The sequence below is a fragment of the Tursiops truncatus genome, chromosome 2, assembly GCF_011762595.2.
Source record: "Tursiops truncatus isolate mTurTru1 chromosome 2, mTurTru1.mat.Y, whole genome shotgun sequence".
Classification (NCBI taxonomy): Eukaryota; Metazoa; Chordata; class Mammalia; order Artiodactyla; family Delphinidae; genus Tursiops; species Tursiops truncatus.
The window spans coordinates 95,135,508-95,161,323 of NC_047035.1; the positions used below are offsets into that span (position 1 = coordinate 95,135,508).

At 40.7% G+C, this 25,816-nt stretch overlaps 1 protein-coding gene across 4 annotated transcripts in view; it reads right to left on the minus strand.

The window, feature by feature from the left end:
* Positions 1-4,036: 4,036 nt before the first annotated feature.
* MYO5C (myosin VC) overlaps positions 4,037-25,816 on the minus strand; it is a 118,880-nt gene continuing 97,100 nt past the window's right edge. For 3 of the 4 annotated variants that reach the window (XM_073801016.1, XM_073801017.1, XM_019946549.3), the window contains exons 37-41: positions 16,725-16,875; positions 15,797-16,079; positions 7,468-7,642; positions 6,874-6,954; positions 4,037-5,668 (exon numbers count right to left, since the gene is read on the minus strand). In XM_073801016.1, the coding sequence (XP_073657117.1) occupies positions 5,516-5,668; positions 6,874-6,954; positions 7,468-7,642; positions 15,797-16,079; positions 16,725-16,875 (843 nt within the window). In that variant the 3' untranslated portion in view covers positions 4,037-5,515. Of the gene's footprint in view, positions 5,669-6,873; positions 6,955-7,420; positions 7,643-15,796; positions 16,080-16,724; positions 16,876-25,816 lie in introns of all 4 variants that reach the window. The other variant, XR_004525168.2, reaches the window with a different exon arrangement.

Consider the following 25,816-nt stretch of genomic DNA (forward strand, 5'->3'; position numbering starts at 1 on the left):
TCATTGCATATTCTTGGAAAACACCAATTTTTAAATGGAGACTACAAATTTTGAGTTATATCAACCTTAAATCATATCACATGGCTAGCATCTTAGATCTGGTTGGTTGAACATGGGCAAGCTACAAACTAAAGTTGGAAGATTATAGTATTTTTAAACTATAAACATTATACATGGTTGTTGTAGAAAGTTTGGAAAAATCAGAAAGGTATAAGGAAGAAAACAATCACCTATAATCCCATTGCCCAGAGAGACTCCTTTTCACATTTCGGCATATGCAAGAATAGATTTTTAGGACCAGGGGTCATACTGATCATGTACACTGTTTATATTTTTACATCCTAGTGTTTTTCATTTATATTTATAACATGGGCTAAATTTAATTTCAGTACATTCTATTGTACTTATTGACAATAATCCTTTTTATGATGAGGGAATTTTTCAAGCTAGAGCAAATGCTTCAATGGGCATTTTAACAAGCTAAAGATAAAAATACCCCATTTTAACAAGTTTTGACATGAAGTTGTTTTGCAGTAGGAGTTCCCTAACCCTAAGGCACGCACAAAATTTCTTTGAAATGTTTCACTTAAACAGATGTTGCAAAAAATCACCAAAACCCCATGATTATTTTTAAAAAGTCAGTGCCAAGATAGAAAATCAAAAGTGAAAATCCCCACTATCTGCCCTGCACTCAATTCCCTGAGTTAGATGGCTATTCTTCCAGACTTTTCTGATGCCATAGACAAAGCTTTGTTAGTTATATAAATGCGGCTGTTAGCTACTTGCTTTTTCACCTAACTTTATTGTGTTAGTGCTTACAGAGCTATCTGTTTTTTGGTAATAGCTTCAGTATTATTTTATCCTATGGAGTAATGGAGTATCATAATTTAATAAACCAACCTCCTACTGTTGGATATATAGGATATCGCCAGTTTTCACTTCAAAAATAATGCTTCATTGATCCAATTAAAAATGGGCAAAAGTACCCTCAGACTTTGCTGGTGGGAATGTAAAATGGTGCATCCTCTGTGGAAGACAGCTTGGCAGTTACACAAAAAGTTAAACAGAGCTGTTACCAAATGACCAAGCAAATTCACTCCTGGATATATCATACGTTCACATAAAAATGTATACACGGATATTTGTAGCAGCATTTAACACAAAAAGTGGAAACAACTAAGATATCCATCAACTGAGGTATGGATAAAGAAAATGTGGTCTCTTCATACAGTAGACTCTTCTTTGGCAATAAAAAATGATGAAGTTCTGATATGTGCTATATCATGGAAGAACCTTGAAAATTTTATGCTAAGTGAAATAAGCCAGACACAAAAGGCCACAAATTGTGATTCCATTTATACGATAAGTCCGGGACAGGCAAATCCATAGAGACAGAAAGTAGATTAGAGGTTACCAATAGGTGGGGGAGAGGGGGTTGGGAGTGACTGCTTAATGAATACAGGATTTCTTTTTCGGGGTGATGGAAATGTTCTGCAATTAGATAATGTACATTCTTGTGAATATACTAAAAACCTCTGAAATGTATGCTATAAAATAGAGAGTTTTATATTGCGTGCAATCATATCTCAACACAAGTTATTTTTTAAGTGCGCAAAAGACTTGGACACTTCACAAGTGCAGATATTCATATGGTCAATAAACAGATAAAGAGGTGCTCAACATCATTAGGCAGCAAAGAAACGCAAGTTAAAACCACACCGTGAATCCACCACTTACCCACCAGAATACCTAACAGTAAAAAAGACTGATGATGTGAAACGTGGGTGAGAATGTAAAGCACTGGACCTCCTCTGCTGGTGGGAGGATAAATGGGTACAACCACATTGGAAAACTGGTTGATAGGACCTACTATAGCTACACATACATATAATTCTATTCCTTGATATATACTCAACAGAAATGCATACTTACATCCTCAAAAAATCCCCCATGAACAAGAATGTCATAGCAGATTTATTCATAATAGCCCCAAACTGGAAAAACCCAAATGTTCATCAATATACACTAGATACATAAATTGTGATATGTTTAAGTAATAAAAAAGAATAAACTGCCGATACATATGGCAGTAAATGGATGAATCTCACAGACTTAACTAAAATTATGTAATGTTTAGTGTCAGAAACCTCTGTCTATTCCATAAGCTGCACTCCAAGGTTTACGTTAACATGTGAAATGTTACGTGGGTCAGTTTTTTTTAATATCTCTTTTTTGGGGGGCCACACTGAGAGGCAGGTGGGATCTTACCCCAACCAGGGATCGAACCCCGTGTCCCCTGCAGTGGGAGTGCAGTCTTAGCCACTGGACTGCCAGGGAAGTCCCATGTGGGTCAATTTTTAACAGATTAAATAATTGTAAATATGCTTAATTTTCCCCTGATGCCAATACTAAATATATTTTGAAAACAAAGCACCTATTTCAAAAGATACGCATATGTATTGTGGAAAAATTAGAACATACAGACTAACTACCATACCACCCCTCACCCATACTCTTTACCACACAGAAAGACCACAGTCAACACCTTGGTGTGTACACACCTGAACAATTTTCTGAGCATTTAAGGAAGCCTGAGTATTCTAATTTAATGTTAACACATACATACCTTCCAGGGACTCAACACATGGAACCGACCAGCAGAACGGTGAGAAGTTAGAGCTGTAGCTCCAAGTGCTAAGGCAATTACATCCCGTCTAACTAATCTCCTTACCTTGGCTTGACAGCTCAGCTGCTCCCTTCCTTCCCACCTGCAGCTCCGTGTTCACGTCTGAAGCACGCACTGCAGTTTGCATCACTCACTCACCCCTTGAACCTTCTGACCATCCATGCTGCCAGGTGCCCTCAGAACCCCCGTTGACCAGTTTCTAGGGCTCAGTTCTCTGCCCTTTGCAGGAAGCAGAGTTCAGCAGGGTTGGCCCCTGTAAATTCAGACTCCACTTTACTGAGCAACCCTGACATTCACCTGTAACTGAAGGTTATCAGCAGCTCCTGCCTCTTCACAGTCCTCACCCCACCAGCACCTCGTTGTTTTGGCCACTCTTGCTACATTCAGCTTCGTAGAGCTGATCAAGACTGTGGGGCGAGGGCTCCCCTGCCCCCTTCTCCATGCATAAACTTTTCAGGCTCTGCAGGTCCCCCCGTCTCCAAACAGGATCTACTCCTTCCCAGGACTGAACCCTCACGAGCCCTGCCGTCTCCAGTAGGACTCTGCCCCTGCAGTTCTGCTCGCCACGTCAGGATGCCCACAGGGTAGTGGAGGGAATGGCCAGCATTACTGTCTTATAGCCCAGGATAAATGCTGTAAGACAGACAGGAGCCCTGAGTTACAGGTGCCAAAAAGGAAGGGTGATGGTCTCTTTGTGGCATAGGGGAGACCAGGAAGGGGCATGGAGAAGGCAGTCCGTGTGGACCAAAACCCAGCCAGCTCTCCACCAAGTAGCCCCTCATTCTGGCACAGTCTGGGAGCCCCATGCAGACAGAGCCTGAGCCAGGGCTGAGGGCATATTTACTTCCTCTCTAAAAAATCTTATATATGTTTTATGAGATATTATGTGATGCTTTTTTTTTTTTTTTGCGGTACACGGGCCTCTCACTGTTGTGGCCTCTCCCGTTGCGGAGCACAGGCTCCGGACGCGCAGGCTCAGCGGCCACGGCTCATGGGCCCAGCCGCTCCGCGGCATGTGGGATCCTCCCGGACCGGGGCACGAACCCGTGTCCCCCGCATCGGCAGGCGGACTCTCAACCACTGCGCCACCAGGGAAGCCCTTATGAGATATTATGAATCTATAAAGATTCTAGCATCTTCAAGTATGACCCTTAAAGAAAGGCATAAAACTTGTGCACTTAAAAATACTGTAATCTCCTAGCAATTAAAAGAATCTGACCCAATTCATTTGGTAATTTATTTTGATTAAAATGTCACAAAGTTCTACTTCTTATTTCTTCATATACAATGTATCTAAATGAACTAAATTCAATCATTTGTAATATGAAAAGACATTACGTACTAGTAGGGTGATGTTGCTTCATAATCATGTATTATTTCCACTCCTAAGATACATGCCCATGTTACAGAATCACAGCTATGACCTGTGACTTTGGGGTGATGCAGAAGAGGCCACAGGCCAGGAGTGCTTATCAAATGATGTTTTATGCTCTGAAAGGAAGAAAGGAGAAAACCTGAGGGGAACAAGTAATAGTTCCCACAAAACTTGGGAAACAGATTTCTCAAAAGGAGGAACTGACAAAATTCTTCAATTATTCTTATGAGATCTTAAGATTTGAATGCTGATAAGACAGAGAAAATCAACTATGTTGCCTTTTCAAACTTATTTTTTTAAGTTATTGTATGAAAGATATTAAACAATGAAAAATTATGGCAAATATGCTGGCAGATAAAGTTTAAAGAAATCTTCTGGAGGACGAGATTAGATAATTGTAAATTGGCGTGGAAATTAAGCTTGAATGATATATTAGTTTTCGTGGTTTTTTAGTAAATTTATTTATTGTATTTTTTAATTTTTGGCTGTGCTGGGTCTTTGTTGCTAGGCGCGGGCCTTCTCTAGTTGCAGTGAGCGGGGGCTACTCTTTGTTGCAGTGCGTGGGCTTCTCATTGTGGTGGCTTCTCTCGTTGTGGAGCACGGGCTCTAGGCGCGTGGGCTTCAGTAGTTGCGGCACGCGGGCTCAGTAGTTGTGGCTCACGGGCACTAGAGCGCAGGCTCAGTAGACGTGGCGCACAGGCTTAGTTGCTCTGCGGCATGTGGGCTCTTCTTGGACCAGGGATCGAACCCGTGTCCTCTGCATTGGCAGGCAGATTCTCAACCACTGCACCACCAGGGAAGCCCTGATATATTAGTTTTAAATGGATATATACATAAAAATACTTCTATGATTCATTTCAGATTGAATATTCTCTTGAAAATTGGAGGGGCCTGAAATAAATATTTTTTTATGCAGGAGCGTTCTTAGTAAAAAGAGTTGGTAAAACACCTCTGCCCCCATCAGGCAGGCATGGGGTGAAAGGACTCTGACAGGCCGCCATGGCCAAATGGGATTATTTGGAAGACTCAGCCCTAGAACCCATTTGTGGCTTCATAAATGTATCTGGGCTTCACACGAACTTTAGAAAACATAGGATAAACTGTGTCCCTGGATCTCACTCCCTCTGGGTGGACCGCTGTCACAAAATAGATCTAGACAAGAGGCACCTGGCAGAAAATACGAGACTTGCAGGAATTCTAGTAAAAGCTGGCTGAGATTCCAAAGGTAGCAGTGGCCTTTCCAACCTCAGCTGGTGTGTGTTAATTCTTACAAGATGACAGTGGCAGCACCATCACCACGCGCGAGAGAAGATGTGGCCCATTTGGGAGAATTCTTATTTTCTTCCTTAAATCACATTCCAAAGCATTTCCAGTTCCAATTAATAAGCCACATCCCTCTATCTGACCTTCATTTAGCTTTTGAAAGAAAAGCGCATTTATTCTCTTTTTTCCTGCTATAATCTATTGAGAAAGCCTAGTTTGAAACTGCTGGGGATCTGGATCATTTCCAGAGCATGTGGAGAGGGGGTAAAAGGAAATGTGACTTGAAAGAGATACTTGGTATCCAACATCAGGTGTGATGAATCCTCTCGGCTACTGAGGAGAGCCTGAAATGAAAACCAGAGGAAAAATGAGTAAGGAAACCAGGGCACTCTGCTTTATGGCTGTCTGGAAGTCAAGAGCAAGGAAAACACAACAACTCTATCTCCAGGGAAAAACTCCTTTCAAAATCATGTGAGATAACACACAAAAGGGCTTTTCAACAGCACAGCTCCAAGGTGAAATGGTTTATCCAGGTCTTCCAGATCAGCTCTCATCAATACTCAACTTGCTCTGTTTCACTTCAGAAGTTAATTTCCCACAGGATGGACTGACTATAAATCGATCTACTTTCTATTCTCACCATTCTCATGGCATAATTCTAAGACCAAACACGAGTGGAGCTCAGTATTAAATTTTTATTGCATTAATATTTCTTTTTAGTTCAGTGGTTTGCAAACCTTTTTGGTTTCCGGACCCCTTTATACTCTTAAATTACCAAGGACGCCAAACAGCTTTTGTGCATGTGGTTATAACTACTGATATCTATCATATTAGTAATTAAAACAATAATTTTAAATATTTATTAATTCATTAAAATAACAAGCCCAATACATGTTAACATATTTTTATTGAAAAACTATATTTTTGAAAACAAATCAAAAAACTAGTTTGAAGTGGTATTGTTTCATAATTTTGTAACTCTTTTAAATGTATGACTTAATATGACAGGTGGAATCTTGTATCTGCTTCTGCATTCACCTCTAGTGCTATGTTATTTTGGTTGCAATGTATGAAGAAAAGTCTGCCTCATACAGGTATGTATTTGGAAAAAGGCAGACTTTGCAGACTCCCTGAAATCATCTCAAGAATCACCCCCCCCAAGGACCCTTGAACCAAACTTTGAGAACTGCTGCCCTAGTTCATTGGGCAAGAAACTTCAGGGATTAAAATAAGAAAAAATGGGCACACAGGTTCTCTCTTTCCATTCAGCCTCTGCTCCCTTGCATATACTCAAAGACTGATGAGAAACAAGACATGCTGAAGAACACAGAATGTGAGTCACAGTTTTGGTGTTTTTGTTCCCTTCCCACCCTGGGGGAAAATGGGTTCTGAAAACAGGGAATTTGACAGGGAGAATTCCTGCTGCTTTTCCTGGGTGCCTTTCCTTTGTATATTTGGTACATGTACTTTAATCCTGAATTTCTATAATGGTAATTAAACAACACTGTCTTATACTAAAAATTAAAAGGCACATTCTTAAGGATCTCACCTGTACTTTGCGAACAAAGGATGGAGTCACTCTTTTCTCGAAGTCATCTATAGGTGTGTATGAGTTAAGGATCTTTATGATCTGCAAACAGTACATAAGATGGTTTGAGGCCACAGAAGAGGACAACTCTGTCCATGAAATAATGGTTCCAGTGGTGTGGGAACAGTCGGGAACCAAAAGTGGTTCTTTCAGACTATAATCTGGCTCTAGGAACCATGTGTTATTTTTTTCCAAAAGAGAAAACAAGCTGAGAACAGCACAGAAGGCAGCAAGGACATCCTATAATTAGATGACCTTAAGAGAATTCCCCATTTCCAGCCTCCTTCCCTGCTCCCACCCCCTCTCCCCACAGATACACATATGTGAGTATACCGGGCAGGGAATGTGTCATATGCATTTTTATGTTTTTAAGGCCTAGAGTTAGTATTTAATAAATGCCGTTAGATAAGAGGGCAGCCCATGGGAGATACGTATGCTCCCCAAAGAGCACAGAGAGATGCAGATGCACCCCACAGCTGGCTAAGCCAGGAAAGGCAATGCCAATTACATGATCTGTGGGTGAAGATCAGGGAGACACTCAGCAAGCCTGGTCACCTGCACAGCAGACAGGGAGGTACAGCGTTCGTAGATCTCCTTGGCATCGCTGTCTGTGGTCTTCTTGACCTGAAGCAACCAGGCTGCCTGAGAGAGAGCTTCCAAGGTTTCCCTGGCCAAGCTGTTCTGCAAATTCTTATCTTTAAGCCATTCTTCTAAGTAGCTGATGTTGCACCTGGAGTAAACGCCAGAGGAGCAGAGAAGAGGGGTGACCTGCTTAGAACACTTTAGGGGAGGGTGCCGAATCCTCCAGTGTGTCCCAGCATGGTACCAGAGCTCACTGAGATCCTTAAGACTACAGCCCAGCAGTTTCTTTATTTGTAACAAGACGGGGGTGGGCCAGATGATCAGCTCTCACGATCCATGGTTCTAAGGATCATGATGGTCTAGGGTGAGGGGCCATAACAGCAATAAACTTTGGAGAAAATCTGAGCAAAGACAGTGACTACAATAATTTATAATCTATTAAAGGACCCTTAATAATAGGTTTGAAAATATATTAAAGGAAAAAATCATAGTGGTATTTGAAGAGAAGACTTACATTGGTATAAAAATTGTTTGATCTCTTTTCCCAAATTGGCAGAAAATTTTCAATTGGTAGAGGCTTTCTTTTAGTCCACTGGGGTTTTTATTCTTGTTTCTGTCACTGATTATCATAGGTTTATGAGTTAAGAGCCATGGGTTTTAATCCCACCTATCCATTGTGTGAGCCTGGAGAGTTACTCAACCTCTCTTGGTAAATCAGAGTGTTGAGAACACTCATACATTGCTAGTGGGAATGTAAATGGTACAGCTGCTAAGGAAAGCAGTTAGGCAGTTCCTCAAAATGTTAAACATAAAACGACCTTCTGACCTAGCAACTCCACTTCTAGGTACTTACTAAAGAGAACTGAAAACATGTCCACACAAAAAATCATACACAAATGTTCACAGCACCATTAATCATTATAGCCCAAAAGAGAAAACAACCCAAATGTCCACCAGTTGATGGATAGATAGACAAATTGTGGTCTATCCATACAATAGGATATTATTCCGCAATAAAAAGGAGTGAGGTACTGCCACATGCTACCACGGGGGGAGCTAGGAAAACACTATGCTAAGGGAAAGAAGCCAGTCACAAAAGACAACATATTTATGATTCCATTTATTTTAAAAATGTCCAGAATACGCAAATCTATAGAGTAAGAAAATATATTTGTTGTTGGTTAGGTTGAGGGGGAGGGGACTCCCCAGTGGGACTTGGGTAGGGGATACGAGTGGCTGCTATTGGGTGTAAGGTTTCTTTCTGGAGTGATAAAACTGTTCTAAAATTACATTATGGTGATGGCTGCATAACTCTGTAAATATACTAAAAACCACTGAATATACACTTTAGATGAGTGAACTCTATGGAATGTAAATTATATATCAATGAAGCTGTTTAAAAAAATTGAGTGTTGAACTAGGTGATCTCTAAGGTCGGTTCCAGCTCTGACCTTCCAGATTAGCAGCTCCCCATGGGTTGTAACATTGGGACAATAATGCTGAATTACTGTATTCTATAGGGATGTAATGAGTGTGAGGTAACATCTCTTGCACTGGTTATGCCCCCTTTTTTTGCATTGTCAATTTTGTCCCACTAGTTCTTATTACAATAGATTCCTAATGGGAATCCACTGAATTGTGAGCATGTTAATCCTCCCACTCTAAACTCTGTGCTGGAGTTCTGGTTCTTGGTAAGATGGAGCGAGCACTCCATTTTGTTTCTCCCACTGAATGCAGCTATAAGACCTGGATGGAATGCCTGGAACAGCTATTTGAGGACTCTGAAAAGTAAACAGTAGCAGGTGGACTGGGAGAGAAGACCAGAATTTGAAGTATCTCCAAACTGACAATGAGTTTACCAGTATCTTTCCCTCTGCTATTCATTGGCCTGAACTCAAAGCAGCCGGAAACTCAGTAGTGGGCATGGGTGCCAACAAAGAGCTCCAGGAGGAGCCCTCTAGTTCTGGCTCGCGGTGCTGGAAAGGGGTGTCCTAATGCTCTGAGAGAGGGTGGAAATTCTGTTTTTCTTTTTTCTCCTTTTCCTTTCTTTTTCTTCATTCTCTCATGTGCAAGCCCCAAACAGTCCTATGGTTGTGGCAACAGGGTCCAGTAGGAAACTAAAACTGAGAGAGGGGAACTTTCTTCAGTTGGAGGAGTTGTGGCTCAAGAGGACGGCGTGAACTCTCCTTGCTCTTCCTCTCACCACTTGACCCCAGGTGGGGACATTTGCTGGAAGTACGCCACACAGTGAGTTAAGTGAAGCCCCAGTTTTCTGTCTGGAGGACCAAAGAGGGGATCCCCAGGTATCTGGAAAGTACCAGGGGTACTGTGGAGAGGAGGAGCTTGGGAAAGTGACCCTTAAATTTATTTATGAATTCTTGGACACACCCCTGAGCCCAGGGATGGATCTGACCCTCAAGAGCACACATAAACTTTGAGGACTAAACTATAGGATGGCACACCACCCAAGTTTCAGTCTGGCCACTGTGTGTCACACACAAGACAAAACCAGGGCTTCCCTGGTGGCGCAGTGGTAAAGAGTCCGCCTGCCAATGCAGGGGACAGGGGTTTGTGCCCCGGTCCGGGAAGATCCCACATGTCGCGGAGCGGCTGGGCCCGTGAGCCATGGCCACTGAGCCTGCAAGTCCGGAGACTGTGCTCCGCAATGGGAGAGGCCACAACAGTGAGAGGCCTGTGTACCGCAAAAAAAAAAAAAAAAAAAAAAAAAAAAAAAGACAAAACCAAATAGCATTACAAAGGCTTTGAAGACAGAACTGACAGAGGAACCACAACCTGCAGAGCCTGAACCCAAGTGAGCTGATTATCAGATAAAAGTATCAACATTCTCCATAGGATTTAAAGACTCAGTGTCTCATAATATAATAATAAAAAGTGTCCAGAATACAATTCAAAATTACTTGGCATACGAAAACCAGGGAAATCTTAAGTCACATTAAACAAGGCAATTAATAGTATCAACTCTGAGATGACACAGATGTTAGAATAATATGATAAAGATTTTAAAGAAGCTATCACAAAAATGCTCCAAAAAGTAAGGACAAACTATCTTGAAATACATGAAAAAATAGAAAGCTTCAGAAAAGAAACAGAAGCTGTTTCAAAAAAATGGAAATTTACAACTGAAAAATAACTGAAACAAAAGAACTCACTGAATAGGCTCAATAGCAGAATATAGATGGCAGAGAAAAGAGTCAGTGAACTTCAAGGGATCAATAAAGACTATCAATCTGAAAAGTACAAAGAACAGAACTTTAGGGATAACAAAATAATGAAAGGTCTAACATTTGTGTCATTGAAATTCCAGAAGGAAAGGAGAAAGTGTGATGCAGACAAAACATTTGAAGAAATGGCTGAAAATGCCACATTTGGTGAGATCCACAAACCTACAAAGTCAAGAAGTTCAGAGAAGCTCAAAGAGACTAAACCCAAAGAAATCCACACCCAGATGCATCATAATCAAACTGTGGTAAACTAAACACAAAGAAAAAACAACTTGGAACTCAGAGAAAAACTATGCATTATTTATAGAGAAATAATAATTCAAATGACTGTGCATTTCTCATCAGAAACCATGGAAGCCAGAAAAAGTGGAACATTTTTACACTGATCAGAGAAAGGACTGTCAACCCAGACATTGGTAGCCTATAAAAATATACTTTAGGAATGAAGGTGAAATGAAGGTATTTTCAGAGGAAAGAAAGCTAAGAGAATTTATCATCAGTGAACCTGCTCTAAAAGGACTACTAAAATAATTTCCTCAGGCAAAAGGAAAATGAAATCGAAATGAGATTTGGGGGGAAAATGAGACTTGAAATATTAGAAATGAAGGAATAACAGAAATGATAAGTACCTGGGTAAATACAATAGACCATTCTTCTATTAAGTCCTTTAAAATATGTTGGATGGTTTAAAACAAAAATTATAACATTGTCTGGCAGAGTTTTTGATGTATGTAGATATAATATATAAGACAACAAGCGAAGAGGGGAAAGGGGCCTATGTAATGGTAAGGTTTCTACATTCCACTTAATGTGATAAGATACTGATTCTAAAATGACTGAAAAAGGTAAGTATGTATACTGTAATTACTACAGCAGCCATTAAAAAAGATACAAAGAGATACAGTGAAAAAATAGATAAAATTTAAAAGGGGTACCAAAAATGTTCAAAGAACCCAAAAGAAGACAGAAACCGGAAATCAGAGAAATAAAAACCAGAAGGAACAAACAAAAAATAACAAAATGGTAGACTTAAATCTGAGTATACCAATAATTACATTAAATTTAAATGGTCTAAAAACCCCAATTAAGAAGCACAGATTGTCAGACTGGATGAAAAAATAAAACAAAAAACTGGACCAAAATATATGCTGACTACAAGAAACTCACTTCAGATATGATACAGATAGGTCAAAAGTAAAAGGATGGAAAAAAATATACTATGAAAACACTGATCCAAATAAAAAGTAGACTTTCACACAAAGTAGACTTCAAAGCAGAGAAAATTACCAGGGAGGGACAAAGAGAGATCCCACATAACGACAGGAGGGCTAACTCACCAAGAAGACATAACAATTCTTAGTGTGTATGCACCTAAAAACAGAGCTTCAGAATACATAAAGCAAAACCTGACAGACTGAAAGAAGAAATAGACAACTCCATACTTATAGTTGGAGACTTCAACACTCCTCTCAATAATCAGTAGAACTAATAGACAGAAAATCAGCAAGGATATAGAAGAAATGAAAAACGCCCTCAACAAACTGGGTCTGATCTACATGTATAGAACATTGTGCCCAACAGAAGCAGAATATACATGATTTTCAACCCACTACATGGAGAAGATTCACAAAAATAGACCTGGGTCACAAAAGCAAATATTAACAAATTTAAAAATAACTGAAATCATACAAAGTTTGTTTTTTTCAATGTAAAAATATTTATAAGTTTTTCTTTTTTTTTTTTTAGGCCATGCCATGCAGCAAGTGGGATCTTAGCAGTTCTCCTACCAGGGATCGAACACATACCCCCTACAATGGGAGTGTGAAGACTTAACCACTGGACTGCCAGGGAAGTCCCAAAATATTTATAAGTTTGTATTTTAAAAATAAACCTGGGAAAGTCTCGGGCAAAGTGGGATGGTTGGTAATTCTAATATCACAATCTATGGTATATGTTAACCTGGATGTACCTTGAGATTTTTTAAAAAATTGTGGTAGAAAGTGCATTACCTAAAATTACCATCTGAACTACTGTAAGTGTATAGTATAGTAGTGTTAACTATATGCACCATGTTGTATAACAGATTCCCAGAACATTTTCACTTTGTAAAACTGAAATTGTACATCCATTGAATGAACAACAACTCCCTTTTTCTCTCTCTCCTCAGCCCCAGGCAACCACCATTCTACCTTCTGTTTCTAAGAGTTTGACTGACAAAGTATGTTCTTCAAGCACAATGAAATTAAACTAAAAATCAATAATAGAAAGGTAACAAGAAAGTCTCTAAACACTTGGAAATTAAACAACACACTTCTAAATAATCCATGGGTCAGTCAAAGAGTAAGACTCGAGGGAAATTAGAAAATATTTTGAACTGAACAAAAATGAAAATATAACATATCAAAATTTGTGTGATAGAGTTAAAGTAGTGCTTAGAAAGAAATGTATAGCATTAAATGCTTATGTTAGAAAAGAAAGGTCTCAGAGCCAATAATCCAGGCTTCTACTTTAGGAACCTAGAAGAAGAGAAAAATAAATGCAAAGTAGGCAGAAGGAATGAAATCATAAAGACAGTAACAGAAATCAATTAAATTAAAAAAAAGACAAAAATCAGTGAAACCAAACTGATACACCTCTAGCAAGCCTGACCAAGGAAAAGAGAAGTCACAGATTACCCACAGAGGAGTGGAAGAGGGGATATCACTACAAATTCTGCAGAAATTAAAAGAATAACAAGGGAATATTCTGAACAGCTCTACACACATAAACTCAACTTTGATGAAGTGGACCAATTCCTTGAAAACCAAACACTACCAAAACTCATCCAAGATGCAATATATAACCTGAATATTCCTTCAACTATTAAAGAAACTGAATTCATAGTTTAAAGCCTTCTGAAAAAAGAAAAAAAAAAATCTGTGGTGGCTGCCACTCCTGAGGGACTAAAGCATGCATTTCTCATGCTGGCATTCTGCTTTGTCTTTCTAACCCATCTTTCTAGGTCCTCTCATCACTCCTGGTGCTCCTTTCAAAGGGGGCTGTTCATACCCTGCCCTCAGTTTTCCTTCACTGAGGCCTGTGTTCATTCCTCTGGTTCTGGGTCAGCTGAAATCCTACTTGTCCTTCAAGACCCAAGTCAATGCCTTTCGTACTCCCCCCAGATTCCCTCAGGCCAGCAAGCAATGTTTGTAGTTGGGCCACATTATTCTGGTTCCTAACAGAACTGTCTCCATCTCCAGGACCCCTACCTAGGTTCTTATCAAAGATCCCTGGGCAAATCAGCCACAGTGGAATTTGCAGCAAAAATGCTATTGTGGAGATGGTGAGATAAAGTTCCACATGAGATAATATTTTTACAATTCATGACTAGGCACAAAAAAGAATTACATACTAGGAAAATCTTTATATCTTCCCAGGAACCGGTCTGCCTCACCAAGCCAGATGAGACCAGAGAGCTATGACATTTGGCTTTTTCTCCTGGCAGTCAGAAAGCCCAGACCCAGTTTTCAAGCTACTCTGTCTACTGTTTATGTTTTTCTTTCTGTAGTTTTGATTTTCCACTTGTGTTCATGTTTTGTTATTGTGTTGCTTGTGTTGTCATGGTAAAGTCACTGTAAATCCTGGTGCGCCTTGTTTACGGCAGGAGCTGAGTCAATATCTGAATGAATGAATGCCTCTTAAATGCATGTGCTACTTACACAGACCAACACACTGGAAAGTCAGTACTTCTCTAACAGCACTTTCAATTGGTGAGAGGAGAAAATACTGAGCACCTATGGGGACAGATGTTCACTCAACTTGGGGACCTACTGGTGGAATGAGAGTTGTTTAGCAAAGACTGAGGTTTATGGCTCATGAGGTTTATGGCTTTACTTTAAATAGGCCTGAATCCTACCTCAGAGGGCTACAGGGCATCTGCTCAGTGCTCGGGAAATAAACAGAAGTCTTTTCTCTTTCAATGAACAGGAAAAAAAGCCCAGTCCTCCTGAATACTCCCTCATATCTGAAAACCACAACCTGGTATCATGAGAATTTGCCGCAATGATTTGTAGGGATGTCCACCTCTAATGCTGAAAAGATGTAATGGATGCCCCTTGTTTATTTCTTGGCTTAATAAATTTTTGGGGTCACTTTTCATTGTATCACTGCCATCATCACCATCCCAGGTTCTCCTATCACCTATAGGTGTCAAATCCCTGCACATATTATAAAAATCTTAAATATCTATCCCATATTATATGCTTTCTAATAATGTGACAGTGTTAATTCAAACAATAGCTAATGGTCTGTGTTTCCTTGGTTTAGAGACAAAGAGAAGTCAACACACCTCAAAACTGGATGACCATGTCCGCAGGATGAACTCCCAGTGCTTGGCCTGGCATTCCAGACCCTCCCAGTCTGGGTCCAACTTACCACTCTACTGCGGACCTGTTGTTCCCGACACAAACCTCTGCTTCATCTAGACGGAGCTATTTACTCCTGCCTGAGGACGGGTCCTCACGCCGTCCTACCACTGTGCCTTTGCCCACTCATTCCCCTGCCTGAAATGTTCTCCCATTTTTAATCACTCACACACAGTTTTCAGGCTTCTTTAACTTTTCTGTCCACGATAATCTCTCCTCTCTGAAGCACTTCCCCCACCACTTGTTTGTGACTTAATTACAGTGGTTTTGAATCATCATTTAGCTTCTCAATGGCAGGGATCAAATCACCCTTTCCTCTGTTTCCTGTGTCCCCCACCAGCAGTGCTAGTCACAGAAGTGGTGGTCTATAAATACTGGTTGAGTATATGATAACCACAGAGGGCCAGAATTTAAAATACACAATTACTAGTTCTTAGTAGAAGACATTCTGCCAGACCGTCAAGGTAGCGTGGGGTAGAGTGATGGGAAGAGGGCCTGGCATCAGATAGCTGACATTTCCAAGGTTCTAAGAGTCATCTTGCACACCCTCCAGCAGTGCAGCTCTTGTGGAGGGAGGGCAGAGTGTGTGGCCTTGGACTTTAAGAACATCCTTTCTGGCCAGCCTCTCCAGGATTAGTGGTGCTTTATGGGTCTTACCTTATCTGCATCCCTTTTCTGCAAGAGCACATGTCCTTGCGCAGGAAGAGGCTGTTCAGGGTGACCGCCCCAATCAAGAAGAAGAGCTGCTTCACTGCCTGCCTCACGATCTCAGGGTCCAGGCCGTTCTGGCACATGGTACTGTAAAAGTAGCTCAGCTGCTGCAGGATGGAGGTCATCGTGTAGGCATCCGTGTCATCTATGCTGGATGACCGCTTCCGGAAGCCTGTGGGCTTCAGGCTGGAAATGCCCTGCAGACTCTCATACTCCAGCATGCCTGGCACTATGGAGAAAAACGGGAAGATTTCCTTGCACACACAGTGGGGACACCCAGAGAATATTTCCACTGCTCTCATGTGTCTGTTTCAGGAGGTGGGACATTTTCCACACGAGTTAGTGTGGATATAGCTGTGATAGAGGAAGTAAAAGAATGGAGGGTTGGGGAGCACCAAGATGTAAGGGGTGGATGGGGATGGACCGTCACCTACAGCAGGGCAACAGCTCCTCTTCTTTCAACTTCACAGGACAGAGAGCTGGTTAGCGTGACAACCCACGGTCTGGAACTACTTAAAGCCTGAAGTATTTAAATTTCAGAAAATTGAAGAAAGTATACAAGAATTTGAGTAAGGCTTTAGAATTTCAAAAATACTTGGCTAAGAACCAGGATTAGCCATATAAGTAGCAGCAGTTCTCCCAAGTCTTTCCCTTCAGGATGGATCCCCCTTACAGAAAGAAAACTATGACCTGTGTACTTTTATATATGTAATCATTTTAGCAATCAAAGAATTAAAAAGTGGACATTTACATCAGTAAATCTTCTTGTTTTAAAATTATGTTCTTTGCAATTACACATGCCGTGCACCAGATTTATTTTTTTAAGGTCTCAGTGTCATTATAAATATTTCCTGGTCATCGATTCTTTTCTTACCTATTATTGGTTGAATGTTGTTTTCCATTATAATAATGAACTGATGATATATTCGTATAGCCACATCACTAAGAATCTGTCTGTATTCTGAAAGGTCAAAATTGTTCAAACAATTCTTATTCTGACGTAGACTGTTATTCTTCATGAATTCCTAGAAGTAATTTTGAATATAAATATTAGAATAGGCCTACCGGGGGACGAGGGGAAGATGGCGGAAGAGTAAGACGTGGAGATCACCTTCCTCCCCACAGATACACCAGAAATACATCTACACGTGGAACAACTCCTACAGAACACCTACTGAACGCTGGCAGAAGACCTCAGACCTCCCAAAAGACAAGAAACTCCCCACGTACCTGGGTAGGGCAAAAGAAAAAAGAATAAACAGACAAAGGATAGGGACGGGACCTGCACCAGTGGGAGGGAGCTGTGAAGGAGGAAAAGTTTCCACACACTAGGAAGCCCCTTCGCGGGGGGAGACTGTGGGTGGCGGAGAGGGGAAGCTTTGGAGCCGCGGAGGAGAGCACAGCAACAGGGGTGCGGAGGGCAAAGCGGGGAGAGATTCCCGCACAGAGGATCGGTGCCGACCAGCACTCACCAGCCCAAGAGGCTTGTCTGCTCCCCCGCCAGGGCGGGCGGGGCTGGGAGTTGAGGCTCGGGCTTCGGTCGGATCGCAGGGAGAGGACTGGGGTTGGCGGCATGAACACAGCCTGCAGGGGGTTAGTGCACCATGGCTAGCCGGGAGGGAGTCCGGGGAAAAGTCTGGACCTGCCGAAGAGGCAAGAGACTTTTTCTTCCCTCTTTGTTTCCTGGTGCTCGAGAAGAGGGGATTAAGAGCGCTGCTTAAAGGAGCTCCAGAGACTGGCGAGAGCCGCGGCTAAAAGCGCGGACCCCAGAGACGGGCATGAGACGCTAAGGCTGCTGCTGACGCCACCAAGAAGCCTGTGTGCGAGCACAGGTCACTATCCACACCCCCCTTCCGGGGAGCCTGTGCAGCCCGCCACTGCCAGGGTCCCGGGATCCAGGGACAACTTCCCCGGGAGAACGCATGACGCGCCTCAGGCTGGTTCAACATCACGCCGGCCTCGGCCGCCACAGGCTCGCCCAGCATCCGTACCCCTCCCTCACCCCGGCCTGAGTGAGCCAGAGGCCCCGAATCAGCTGCTCCTCTAACCCCGTCCTGTATGAGCGAAGAACAGACACCCTCCGCCAACCTACACGCAGAGGCGGGGCCAAATCCAAAGCTGAGCCCCAGGAGCTGTGAGAATAAAGAAGAGAAAGGGAAATCTCTCCCAGCAGCCTCAGGAGCAGCGGATTAAAGCTCCACAATCAACTTGATGTACCCTGCATCTGTGGAATACATGAATAGACAACGAATCATCCCATACTGAGGAAGTGGACTTTGAGAGCAAGATTTATGATTATTTCCCCTCTTCCTCTTTTTGTGAGTGTGTATGTGTATGCTTCTGTGTGAGATTTTGTCTGTACAGCTTTGCTTCCACCTTTTTCCTAAGGTACTATCCGTCCATTATTTTTTCTTTAAAAACATTTTTTTTCTTAATAATTATTTTTTATTTTAATAACTTTATTTTATTTTATCTTACTTTATTTTATCTTCTTTCTTTCCTCCCTCCCTCCCTCCCTCCCTCCTTTCTTCCTTCCTTCCTTCCTACTTTTTCTCCCTTTTATTCTGAGCCGTGTGGATGAAAGGCTCTTGGTGCTGTAACCAGGAGTCAGTGCTGTGCCTCTGAGGTGGGAGAGCCAACTTCAGGACACTGGTCCACAAGAGACCTCCCAGCTCCACATAATATCAAACGGCGAAAATCTCCCAGAGATCTCCATCTCAACACCAACACCCAGCTTCACTCAACAACCAGCAAGCTACAGTGCAGGACACCTTATACCAAACAACTAGCAAAACAGGACACAACCCCACCCATTAGCAGAGAGGCTGCCTAAAATCATAATAAGTCTACACACACCCCAAAACACACCACTAGACGTGAACCTGCCCACCAGAAAGACAAGGTCCAGCCTCATCCACCAGAACACAGGCACTAGTCCCCTCCACAAGGAAGCCTACACAACCCACTGAACCAACTTTAGCCACTGGGGACAGACACCAAAAAAAACGGGAACTACGAACCTGCAGTCTGCAAAAAGGAGACCCCAAACACAGTAACATAAGCAAAATGAGAAGACAGAAAAACACACAGCAGATGAAGGAGCAAGATAAAAACCCACCAGACCTAACAAATGAAGAGGAAATAGGCAGTCTACCTGAAAAAGAATTCAGAATAATAATAGTAAAGATGACCCAAAATCTTGGAAATAGAATAGACAAAATGCAAGAAACATTTAACAAGGACCTAGAAGAATTAAAGAGCAAACAAACAGAGGTGAACAACACAATAAATGAAATTAAAAATACTCTAGATGAGATCAATAGCAGAATAACTGAGGCAGAAGACCGGATAAGTGACCTGGAAGATAAAATAGTGGAAATAACTACCACAGAGCAGAATAAAGAAAGAAGAATGAAAAGAATTGAGGACAGTCTCAGCGACCTCTGGGATGACATTAAACGCACCAACATTCGAATTATAGGGGTTCCAGAAGAAGAAGGGAAAAAGAAAGGGACTGAGAAAATATTTGAAGAGATTATAGTTGAAAACTTCCCTAATATGTGAAAGGAAATAGTTAATCAAGTCCAGGAAGCACAGAGAGTCCCATACAGGATAAATCCAAGGAGAAATATGCCAAGACACATATTAATCAAACTGTCAAAAATTAAATACAAAGAAAATATATTAAAAGCAGCAAGGGAAAAACAACAAATAACACACAAGCGAATCCCCATAAGGTTAACAACTGATCTTTCAGCAGAAACTCTGCAAGCCAGAAGGGAGTGGCAGGACATATTTAAAGTGATGAAGGAGAAAAACCTGCAGCCAAGATTACTCTACCCAGCAAGGATCTCATTCAGATTTGATGGAGAAATTAAAACCTTTATAGACAAGCAAAAGCTGAGAGTTCAGCACCACCAAATCATATTTACAACAACTGCTAAAGGAACTTCTCTAGGCAAGAAACACAAGAGAAGGAGAAGACCTACAATAACGAACCCAAAACAATTAAGAAAATGGGAATAAGAACATACATATCGATAATTACCTTAAATGTAAATGGACTAAATGCTCCCACCAAAAGACACAGATTGGCTGAATGGATACAAAAAGAAGACCTATATATGCTGTCTACAAGAGACCCACTACAGACCTAGAGACACATACAGAGTGAAAGTGAGGGGATGGAAAAAGATATTCCACGCAAGTGGAAACCAAAAGAAAGCTGGAGTAGCAATTCTCATATCAGACAAAATAGACTTTAAAATAAAGACTATTACAAGAGACAAAGAAGGACACTACAAAATGATCAAGGGATCGATCCAAGAAGAAGATATAACAATTGTAAGTATTTATGAACCCAACATAGGAGCACCTCAATACATAAGGCAAATACTAACAGCCATAAAAGGGGAAATCGACAGTAACACACTCATAGTAGGGGACTTTAACACCCCACTTTCATCAATGGACACATCATCCAAAATGAAAATAAATAAGGAAACACAAGCTTTAAATGATACATTAAACAAGATGGACTTAATTGATATTTATAGGACATTCCATACAAAAACAACAGAATACACATTTTTCTCAAGTGCTCATGGAACATTCTCCAGGATAGATCATATCTTGGGTCACAAATCAAGCTTTGGTAAATTTAAGAAAATTGAAATTGTATCAAGTATCTTTTCTGACCACAACGCTATGAGACTAGATATCAATTACAGGAAATGATCTGTAAAAAATACAAACACATGGAGGCTAAACAATACACTACTTAATAACGAAGTGATCACTGAAGAAATCAAAGAGGAAATTAAAAAATACCTAGAAACAAATGAAAATGGAGACACGACAATCCAAAACCTATGGGATGCAGCAAAAGCAATTCTAAGAGAGAAGTTTATAGCAATACAATCCTACCTTAAGAAACAGGAAACATCTCGAATAAACAACCTAACCTTGCACCTAAAGCAATTAGAGAAAGAAGAACAAAAAAACCCCAAAGTTAGCAGAAGGAAAGAAATCATAAAGATCATATCAGAAATAAATGAAAAAGAAATGAAGGAAATGATAGCAAAGATCAATAAAACTAAAAGCTGGTTCTTTCAGAAGATAAACCAAATTGATAAACCATTAGCCAGACTCATTAAGAAAAAAAGGGAGAAGACTCAAATCAATAGAATTAGAAATGAAAAAGGAGCAGTAACAACTGACACTGCAGAAATACAAAAGATTATGAGAGATTACTACAAGCAACTCTATGCCAATAAAATGAACAACCTGGAAGAAACGGACAAATTCTTAGAAATGCACAACCTGCCAAGACTGAATCAGGAAGAAATAGAAAATATGAACAGACCAATCACAAGCACTGAAATTGAAACTGTGATTAAAAATCTTCCAACAAACAAAAGACCAGGACCATATGGCTTCACACACAAATTCTATCAAACATTTAGAGAAGAGCTAACACCTATCCTCCTCAAACTCTTCCAAAATATAGCAGAGGGAGGAACACTCCCTAACTCATTCTATGAGGCCACCATCACCTTGATACTAAAACCAGACAAGGATGTCACAAAGAAAGAAAACTGCAGGTCAATATCACTGATGAACATAGATACAAAAATCCTCAACAAAATACTAGCAAACAGAATCCAACAGCACATTAAAAGGATCATACACCATGATCAAGTGGGGTTTGTTCCAGGAATGCAAGGATTCTTCAATATATGCAAATCAATAAATGTGATACACCATTTTAACAAATTGAAGGAGAAAAACCATATGATCATCTGAATAAATGCAGAGAAAGCTTTCGACAAAATTCAACATCCATTTATGATAAAAACCCTCCAGAAAGTAGGCATAGAGGGAACTTTCCTCAACATAATAAAGGCCATATATGACACACCCAGAGCCAACATCATTCTCAATGGTGAAAAACTGAAAGCATTTCCACTAAGATCAGGAACAAGACAAGGTTGACCACTCTCACCACTCTTATTCAACATAGTTTTGGAAGTTTTAGCCACAGCAATCAGAGAAGAAAAGGAAATAAAAGGAATCCAAATCAGAAAAGAAGAAGTAAAGCCGTCACTGTTTGCAAATGACATGATCCTATACGTAGAGAATCCTAAAGATGGTACCAGAAAACTACTAGAGCTAATCAATAAATTTGGTAAAGTAGCAGGATACAAAATTAATGCATAGAAATCTCTGGCATTCCTATAAACCAATGATGAAAAATCTGAAAGTGAAATCAAGAAAACACTCCCATTTACCATTGCAACAAGAAGAATAAAATATCTAGGTATAAACCTACCTAAGGAGACAAAAGACCTGTATGCCGAAAATTATAAGACCCTGATGAAAGAAATTAAAGGTGATACAAACAGATGGAGAGATATACCATGTTCTTGGATTGGAAGAATCAACATTGTGAAAATGACTCTACTACCCAAAGCAATGTACAGATTCAATGCAATCCCTATCAAACTACCACTGGCATTTTTCACAGAACTAGAACAAAAAATTTCACAATTTGTATGGAAACACAAAAGACCCTGAATAGGCAAAGCAATCTTGAGAACGAAAAACAGAGCTAGAGGAATCAGGCTCCCTGACTTCAGACTATATTACAAAGCTACAGTAATCAAGACAGTATGGTACTGGCACAAACACAGAACTATAGATCAGGGCTTCCTTGGTGGCGCAGTGGTTGAGAGTCCGCCTGCCAATGCAGGCGACATGGGTTCGTGCCCCGGTCCAGGGATAACCCACATGCCACGGAGCAGCTGGGCCTGTGAGCCATGGACACTGAGCCTGCGCATCCGGAGCCTGTGCTCCGCAACGGGAGAGGCCACAACAGTGAGAGGCCCACATACTGCAAAATAAAAAAAAAAAGAAAAGAAAAGAAATATAGATCAATGGAAAAGGATAGAAAGCCCAGAGATAATCCCACACACATATGGTCACCGTATCTTTGATAAAGGAGTCAGGAATGTACAGTGGAGAAAGGACAGCCTCTTCAATAAGTGGTGCTGGGAAAACTGGACAGGTACATGTAAAAGTATCAGATTAGGGCTTCCCTGGTGGCGCAGTGGTTGAGAGTCCACCTGCCAATGCAGGGGACGTGGGTTCATGTCCCAGTCCGGGAAGATTCCACATGCCACAGAGCAGCTAGGCCCGTGAGCCATGGCCACTGAACCTGCATGTCCGGAGTCTGTGCTCCGCAACGGGAGAGGCCACAACAGTGAGAGGCCCGCGTACCACACACACAAAAAAATTATGAGATTAGATCGCTCCCTAATACCATACACAAAAATAGGCTCAAAATGATTAAAGACCTAAATGTAAGGCCAGAAACTATCAAACTCTTAGAGGAAAACATAGGCAGAACACTCTATAACATAAATCACAGCAAGATCCTTTTTGACCCACCTCCTAGAGAAATGGAAACACAAACAAAAATAAACAAATGGGACCTAATGAAACTTCAAAGCATTTGCACAGCAAAAGAAACCATAAATGAGACCAAAAGACAACCCTCACAATGGGAGAAAATATTTGCAAATGAAGCAACTGACAAAGGATTAATCTCCAAAATTTATAAGCAGCTCATGCAGCTCAATAACAAAAAAACAAACAAACCAATCCAAAAATGGGCAGAAGATGTAAACAGACATTTCTCTAAAGAAGATGTACAGACTGCCAACAAACAAATGAAAGAATGCTCAACATCATCAATCATTAGAGAAATGCAAATCAAAACTACAATGAGATATCATCTCACACTGGTCAGAATGGCCATCATCAAAAAATCTAGAAACAGTAAATGCTGGAGAGGATGTGGAGAAAAGGGAACACTCTTGCACTGCTGGTGGGAATGTGAATTGGTACAGCCACTATAGAGAACAGTATGGAGGTTCCTCAAAAAACTACATATAGAACTACAATACGACCCAGCAATCCCACTACTGGGCATATACCCTGAGAAAACCATAATTCAAAAAGAGTCATGCACCAAAATATTCATTGCAGCTCTATTTACAGTAGCCCAGAGATGGAAACAACGTAAGTGTCCATCATCAGATGAATGGATAAAGAAGATGTGGCACATATATACAATGGAATATTACTCAGCCATAAAAAGAAACGAAATTGAGCTATTTGTAATTAGGTGGATGGACCTAGAGTCTGTCATACAGAGTGAAGTAAGTCAGAAAGAGAAAGACAAATACCGTATGCTAACACATATATATGGAATTTAAGAAAAAAAATGTCATGAAGAACCTAGGGGTAAGACAGGAATAAAGACACAGACCTACTAGAGAATGGACTTGAGGATATGGGGAGGGGGAAGGGTAAGCTGTGAGAAAGTGAGAGAGTGGCATGGACATATATACACTACCAAACGTAAAATCGATAGCTAGTGGGAAGCAGCCACATAGCACAGGGAGACCAGCTCGGTGCTTTGTGACCACCTAGAGGGGTGGGATAGGGAGCGTGGGAGGGAGGGAGATGCAAGAGGGAAGAGATATGGGAACATATGTATATGTATAACTGATTCACTTTGTTATAAAGCAGAAACTAACACACCATTGTAAAGCAATTATACTCCAATAAAGATGTAAAAAAAAAAATTAGAATGTAGACATGTAGAAAATTTAAATACTATCTCTACTAATGATATTATAATAAGCTTCTACTATAACTCCTATACTTTAAAACTTAATGTCTGATTTATATCAAATGATTTCTCGATGTTTGTGGTAGCATTTATTTTCTATAACTAACTACACTTGATGCTTAAATGACATGGGTTTGAACTACATGGGTCTACTTACATGTAGATTTTTTCACTAAATATGTACTGTAGTACCACATGATCCACAGTTGATTGAGGATGGGTCAACTGTAAACATTACTGTCCTGTTTATTTCCCTGACAAATATGTGCCTCCAGAGCTACACTACATTGGAAAACAACTCCCATGGAAGCTCACAGAAAAAACTGCAAAGCACCCAAGGAAATGAACTTCTGTAAGAGGTTGGTAGGTGAATAAATGAGATTCATAACTTTATAATTAGAGTATAGACCAATCTGAAATAGTTTAAAATGTGGGTTCTGGGCTGAATATTTGTCCCCCGCTTCAAACTTATATATTGAAGCCCTAACCTCCAGGGTGGCTATATTTGGAGATGGGGTCTCTAAGGAAGTTACTAAGGTTAAATGAAGTAATAGGGTGGGGTCCTGATCTGATAGGATTAGTGTTCTTACAGAAGGAGACAGCAGAGAGCTCAATCTCTCTTTCTACCCCATGCACTGAGGAAAGGCCATGTGACTACATAGTGAGAAGGTGGCTGTCTGCAAGCCCAGAAGTGATCTCTCAACCATGCCTGCACCCTGATCTTGGGCTTCTATCCTCCAGAACTATGAGAAAATAAATTTCTGTTGTTTAGGCCACCTAGTCTGTGCTAGCAGACCAAGCAGAGTAATAAAATATGTTTACCATGTTCAAAGAGATAAAAGAAAAAAAACATTAAGAATAGGACATTATAAAAGGCAGAGGTGAAAAAGAACCATTGAAATTTTAGAAATAAAAATATAGTAATTAAAAACCACTCAGACAGGGACAAGAACATTGTATACATGGCAGAAGGGGGTAAAGAAAGGATTTTTAAAAATGGTGTTGAATAATGCCTCCCATTAAGGCCTCACAGATGCCAGTCTGTCTTAAATGGGCTGGTCTTCTCCCCTCCCCCCAATATTCCTTTTGGTTAGAGGTTGGATTTTCTTTACTTATTTCTCCTTTTATTCAATACTACCAGTAGGATTATTTTTATATTACTTTCTATCCATTGGGACAACTGGCTATCCTCATGGAAGAAGATATGAGATCATTACCTCACATGTCAACTTGGGATAAATAATCATACCAATTTTGGATAAAAGCAT